General features: G+C 43.1%; 1 protein-coding gene across 2 annotated transcripts in view; it reads right to left on the bottom strand.

Moving 5' to 3' along the window:
* Mon2 (MON2 homolog, regulator of endosome-to-Golgi trafficking) overlaps positions 1 to 6,952 on the bottom strand; it is a 77,497-nt gene that overhangs the window by 12,668 nt on the left and 57,877 nt on the right. Inside the window, exons 27-32 of one of the 2 annotated variants that reach the window (XM_028786546.1) lie at positions 5,191 to 5,334; positions 4,407 to 4,424; positions 3,999 to 4,127; positions 2,328 to 2,518; positions 1,042 to 1,102; positions 70 to 193 (exon numbers count right to left, since the gene is read on the bottom strand). In XM_028786546.1, the coding sequence (XP_028642379.1) occupies positions 70 to 193; positions 1,042 to 1,102; positions 2,328 to 2,518; positions 3,999 to 4,127; positions 4,407 to 4,424; positions 5,191 to 5,334 (667 nt within the window). The remainder of the gene's footprint in view (positions 1 to 69; positions 194 to 1,041; positions 1,103 to 2,327; positions 2,519 to 3,998; positions 4,128 to 4,406; positions 4,425 to 5,190; positions 5,335 to 6,952) is intronic. The other variant, XM_028786547.1, reaches the window with a different exon arrangement.

Below are 6,952 nucleotides of genomic sequence, written 5' to 3'. Positions count from 1 at the left end.
TCCCTCCCTCCGATTCACATTTACGCAGCAGCAGCAGCGGATTAGACGAGCCCGCTTCTTCCCACGCACCTGTAAAGGAGGACGGCTGCGAGTGGATAGAGCCCCTGTTGAGCATGGTCATCATCTGACCCACAAAGGCTTTGGGGATGAGGTTGGCGTACGGGAGGATCTCCGCGCTGATGAGCTGAACAACCTACGGCAAAAGGGAGTCAAATCTATTCTTTCCTCGGAAGAGATGGGCCTATTCAAAATATAATTTCTAGAGTAAAAGCTCAATTTTACTTTTTAAAAAAGTAACGAACCTTCTCTGATGGAGGTACATGGACGTTTTACTGTTACTACAACATGACACTAGCCTGTCTCTTCACCCATCTTACCTATAAGGAGTGCCAGCACTAAGGTTTACTGTGCTACAGCTTTAACATGTTCATCTTCACCCAACCATAAATATATAGAGAAAAAGGCTCAGCCATGTAGAAACTCACCCACGCTAAAATATTCAAAGTTAAAGTTAAACTTATTTTTCATAACCAGAAATTAAGAACTATGAGAAATTAAAGTCATATTCATTTTTGTCGCATGCCTTGTCCTAACATATAGTTTGTTTTCTCCTCTAAAGGAAAAGCAATGGCACAGAGCCAAGACTTTATAGAGCTATGACAATGCCTAGACTTTCAAGTCTACACGTGAAGATAATGTATCTGATTTACTTAAATGCTTGGCTATCTCAAAGAGAACAGATCCCAACCCCTTCACCCAACCACAACTTCAAAGCTAAAATCTTCAAGGTTGGCAAGACGGCTCAGCACGTGCTGAACCCATGGAAAAATGCAAGGCTCTACAAAGCTGTCCTCTTACCCACACACAAGTGCGCGCACGCACACACACACACACACAGTGACAGAGAGAGAGAGAGAGAGAGAGAGAGAGAGAGGCATGCACGACACAGCCGCCCTTCCCTACTAACAGTAAAGTCTTCCCACCCTGTTTATCATCCTCAAATATAGTAAAACACAGGAAAAGCTTTCTAAGCTTGCTTACTTCAACATCAATACTTTCATTTCTTTGAAATTCTTGAATCGAGAGATTATCTGGAGGTATGCTAAAAAAGAAAACAGAAAGACTTGATTTCATTTCCTGAACAAACAAACTGGAGATAAGAAGTACTCAAGTGATAAGACATTAGCTCTTCCTGCGCAGGCTGAGACTTTATGGCACACTTCAAAGAAGAGGCTTTTAAATTATAGTATTTACTGAAAATGGTGTGATAAACACTCGGCGCAATCTTGAACTGAACAACTGTAAAACGAAACTTCCCCCAATGTAACGTATGAATAAGAAAGGTATCCCCACAACTAAAATCACCACTGAGAGCGTACCTGATTTGATTTATGCTATCTGATAGTGACATAAAAGACCCTCAAGCAAGCCCATTATTAGTTTGTAATATAATACATTAAATTCTTTACAGTAAACTTAAGAGAGTATCCATAAAGAAAAGGCCTAATTTAATTTTCTAAAGCGAAGTTATTACAGCAAGAACAGAGAAGTCAATAGTTCTGAAAGAATCAGGGTGGAGTCCAGACTTCGTGATTCACGGATAGTAAGAGCATCACAAACCTACAGAACACTGAAATAGGAAGTACTTAGGAACAGTTGTTCCAGCAGCAGCTGGAATCAGCCTGTGTTTGTAAGAGCTCTGTCTGCATTACTCCATGTGTCCTCAGTACAGCCCCAAGAAGGAAGCCGTGTTACCCTAGTCAACAGAAGAGAACACCAGAGCTGCCTGTGCCTAAGAACGAGTCTGCCAGCACGGCCCAGGTAAGCACAGGGCTCCGAAAGGAACCTTCGTTATGTGACATTTAAGTCTTTATCACTTTCTTTTATTCATATGTATAAAGTATCATCAGTGTGTTTAGTTTCGAGGTACAGTGCACAGTTCACACCTACAGTCGGATGGCTGGTAGGCCTCGTTTTATTTGTACATTTATTTGTACAGTGCACAGCTTCACACCTACAGTCGGATGGCTGGCAGACCTCGTTTTATTTGTACATTTATTTGTACATTTATTTGTACAGTGCACAGTTCACACCTACAGTCGGACGGCTGGCAGACCTCGTTTTATTTGTGCATTTTTACATTTAAAGCCTCTGCATCAAGCACTAGTCGTCCCACCACAGTGAGAGAATACCCAAGACACAGACACAGCCTTCCAGTTGTGAATGGTGCAGCCAGTGACTGTCACTGGAGAGTGAGCCCCACCTCAACGGCTGCAGACACGCCTCCCATCTCTTTAAGGCTGTGTATTCTACATCAGTGGGCTGACCTTTTAGTAAAGAGGAAGTCTTCAAGCGTGCTGGCTAATTCCGGCCACATGCTGTCAAATTTCCCAGAGGAAGCATGCTGCCGGGCAACAGGCAGCCCAATGGAAAGGACTTTGAGGAGAGAGGCTACGGCCAGTTTCCACGTGCTTTCAGAAGGGCACGAATACTTCAAACTGAGAGGAACCCTGAGAGTCTGCAGAGAAAGTTCAGTTTGGTTAAGACTGCTTAAAACACACACAGCTACATTCAAAACTAAACATCAGGTAAAACCATGAAAGCCCCGCATAGAGATTCTCACTGAAAAGACGGTTAAGAAAGACTGATTCTCCCACAGAGACATACGTGGTCTTGTTTGGAACTGAGAACCAGGCCCAGGGCCTTCTGTCTGCTAAGAATGACCAGCACCACCGAGCTAACCTCAGCTCTGAAAGTGACATGTGTCTGTTTTTAATTGGACACGGAGTCTCACTAATGTAGGTCAGGTTGTACTCAAACTCACGCTCCTCCTGTCTCAGCCTCCCAAGTTCTGGGTTACATATGTGCTGCCGCCGTGAGCTTTGACACGTCTCATCTAACCATGGGTCACTAACTAACATCTCATCTAACCATGAGTAACTAACTAACATCTCATCTAACCACGAGTCACTAACTACCTCTTTGAACCTCAGTTCTCTTTCTTTAAAGTCACAGTAAGAATACTACTATAAAGAGGTAAGGGCAAATGTACCATTTTGCAACTATCCTGATGTGGTTCTCCCAGCAGAAAGCATAGTTCCTAAGGGTCTCCTGCCCAAAAGAGGCCAGTGCTGCCTCTTTTGTGTTCCCGTGGCTGGGGAGAGCGAACAGCCTGAGATACTTTCATGTTTGACAACTAAAATTCCTTGAGTTTTACACTTTACTCAAATATTTCAACGTACTTTTTCTAATGCTGCAATAAACTAATCATGCAAGAATAGGAAACCTAGAAAAGGAGCTTAGCTTTAGATTTATCCTTCAGACAGAGGGAAAGTGAAATAAGAAGAAACAATGAACAAGTGTTTAACTTTTAAAAAGAAACCCAAACCTGGTGTTCTGGATATGTACCATATAAGGATCTGGCCTCTTAAAGACGAGTCTTCCTCAACAGTTAAGCTGACACACTCCCTCTGAGTACCCTGAGTACTGAGCACACTCCCTCTGAGTACCCTGAGTACTGAGCACACTCCCTCTGAGTATCCTAAGTACTGAGCACACTCCCTCTGAGTACCCTGAGTACTGAGCACACTCCCTCTGAGTACCCTGAGTACTGAGCACACTCAGCCTCTGAGTATCCTAAGTACTGAGCACACTCCCTCTGAGTACCCTGAGTACTGAGCACCATCGTAAGACTTGAGGACTCTATAAGAAGAAATGTACTATTAAAGACAGACCTTGCCAGGCTAGAGGTAGAATTCAGCAGAAAGCACCTGCCTGGCATTTTAGAGGCTCTGGGTTCAAGCCCTACTACTGAGGTACCCTCACCCTACTCCAAAACAGCTCATATAATTAAAAAAATGTGTTTGCCAAATACAATTCATGTATTTGAAGTTGCTATAAATAAATAACAAATGTTCTTCATTTATCCCAATAGACTGCCTAGAGAAATTTCAATAATTTTATAATATCAAATTATAGAGATAAAAAAGGTATGTTACCTTAATAATGTTCTGGAGGACTTTCTCATTCACCACTGCTTTATGACAGGCCGTTTTCTGATACAAATCCACAACTACTTCTAAAGATCTTTCAGCAAACGGTACATAATTCAAGGCTACCCACTCCGCCTAGAAAGTAATGTTTTCACATGGAGTTAGAGGGACGGGCTGAGGGAAATGATACTGGTTTTGAGAAGAAAGCTCCTTTTCCTTATAAGTTCAGGCCTTGGCTCTAGATCAGATCACACTACATGCAAAGTTTTCAAAAAACATATGCACTTCATAAAAAATAATTCTCATTCAGGCAGAAGTTACAACTACTGGGGAAGCACAGAGAGCATTCTATGGAGCCTGGAAGATGTACTGTGTTACCAGCAGGTTAGGACAGGTTTAAGAAATTTAACTCACCGGTGCAAATAGTTGGATCTATTGTGATTCCATTGTGATGCAAGACAAATAGAATGAGAAAAATTAATACACATTACAACTACTTTTCCGACTCTATACATTACAATGTTTTATGTTGAGTGAAGAAAACCAGCATGTACGTGCATTCAAAAATGAACTTTTGTTATAAGCCAGAATGGAGATATAACGAGCCAAGTGAGGCTATGAAACTGTGTGTAAAATCCAACTACATCTCCCAGCAGCAGTGGACAAGTGTTTAGTGCACACACATTTCTCCATCTTGCATTGTAGGTATCTGCTCCAAGGTAAAGCCAGGCTCAAGGATTTCCGCCCAATCTGTACAAGAATGGGGCAGCAAAGACAAGGTGGGAAGGAGCTTTCTCTTCTGAAGAGACAAGGGACGTGGCAGGGCAAGCTCTGAGCAGGACCCTCTGCAGAGGGAGGTGAGCCAGCGTCAGGGAGAGGACGTCTCGGGTAACACTTCTATTCTGTTTTTTTTTTTTTGTTTTTTTTTGTTTTTTTTTGTTTTTCGAGACAGGGTTTCTCTGTGTAGCCCGGGCTGTCCTGGAACTCACTCTGTAGACCAGGCTGGCCTCGAACTCAGAAATCCTCCTGCCTCTGCCTCCCAAGTGCTGGGATTAAAGGCGTGCGCCACCACCGGCCCGGCAACACTTCTATTCTGAATGGACCCCTGAGCGTGAGTGAAAGCCTTCTTAGGTAAGCACAGTCTACCCTGACTGAACTCGTCTATGACAAGGTACGGAAGAAAGAGTCTGTAAACTACCTGATTGTATTTGGCGTTTGCAATGTGCTTTGTCTCCAGCTGTCCGTACTGTGGCGGCTTACAGGAAAACTCTACGAAGGCCAGTAACTGCTCGAATATAGCCGGGTACATGATCTGCATGTTCTCTGGTCCAACACAGATGGCCTGGGAAGCAAAGCGTGGGCATCAGGATGCACAGGACCAACTCTAGAAGGCTCTTCCTGGGTATGCATTTGCTCACCCAGAGACCCTTAAGAATCTCACGTCCGGTGCTGTCTTTTCATACCTGGGACTCAAGCTACTTAAACAATTACTCGACAAAAGGCAGCCTCACACAGTTCAGTCAGGTTAACGATGCTCGAGACGAAGTCTGACTTATTCTTTAATACAGAGCAGAAAGTTCAAGACTGTTACAAGTGCGGGTGAGGCTGGGGTGTGCACGGGAGACCTGCTACGGGCAGTCATGAGACCAGCAGCAGGCTGAGACGAAGCAGACTTCACCGTAAGTGCTGTAAGCTCATGGACACAACCTCTGATTTCTGCCCCATGCCCGGTCTACATACTATCTATACATATCTACATACAGGCACTAGAGCTGAAACATAAATGCAGCTTTGAAACAATTATGCAGAACCGCTTCTAGGGATGTGAGGAAGCTCTCGGGTTCTGGAGTGATGTTACACTCTGTTTTCAGAGTCAAAGCTCAGATAAATCCCCAGTAGCCACTGTGAATAATTATAGTTGTTGTTTTTCTGCTATCGCAGTTATTAAAAAGTAAACTTTCAGGTTTTTCCTTGAAAATAAAGGGTGTGTACTTTTTTTATTACCTTCGTTGCATGTAAAACAAACCTGTGCAGCTAAGAGAGTCCAAGAATCTGGGAATTCTCCAAATGACAACATTTTTCCAATTATACATTTAGGGAAATGTATAAACAATATATTTGTATAACATAAGCAGAGGGGAAAGTATTGTGGTCTGAATAGGTTTGGTGGCCACAGACTCATGTGTTTGAACGCTTGGCCATCAGGAGTGGCACTATTAGAAGGCGTGGCCTTGTTGGAGGAGGTGTGTCCCTGTGGAGACAGGGCTTTGAGGTGTCATTTATCAATGTCAACTCTGGCCAGTGTGGGTGACAGTCTCCTCCTGGCTGCCTGTGGATCAAGATGTAGACCACTCAGCCTCTGATGTCTGCCTGCACGCTGCCATGCTTCCTGCCATGGTGATAATGGACTAAACCTCTAAAACTATAAACCAGGCTCAACTAAATGTTGTCCTTAGTAAGAGTTGTCTTTGTCATGTCCATTCACAGCAATAAAACTCTAATAATATGAGTATGACGAACTATATTTTTTTCTACAATGGAAAAATTTAAAAACTTATTTTGATTTCAGTCACAGAAATTCATGCCCCTTAAACAATAATTGAATGTCAGATTCTGTTAATTTTTTTGGCTTATTCACAATTTGTTTCCCAAACAATGGAACTACAGTTAAACAGATAGACTGTTGCTTAGGGGCTGGAGAGATGGCTCAGTGGTTAAGAGCACTGACTGCTCTTCCAGAGCTCCCAAGTTCAATTCCCAGCAACCACATGGTGGCTCACAGCCATTTGTAATGGGGTCTGATGCCCTCTTCTGGTGTGGTGTACTCATGTACATAAAATAAATAAATCATTAAAAAAATAAAACAAAACAAGGAAACAAAAAAGACTTGCTTAGCCTGCCTGCCTCCATGGTAGTGTAGGGGTGCCGTGGTTATCTCAGGGGCAGTGTAGGGGTGCCGT

This window comes from Grammomys surdaster, unplaced genomic scaffold (genome assembly GCF_004785775.1).
Source record: "Grammomys surdaster isolate TR1022 unplaced genomic scaffold, NIH_TR_1.0 125548, whole genome shotgun sequence".
In the NCBI taxonomy this organism is placed as follows: domain Eukaryota; kingdom Metazoa; phylum Chordata; class Mammalia; order Rodentia; family Muridae; genus Grammomys; species Grammomys surdaster.
This window is presented reverse-complemented; position numbering and strand designations above follow the sequence as displayed.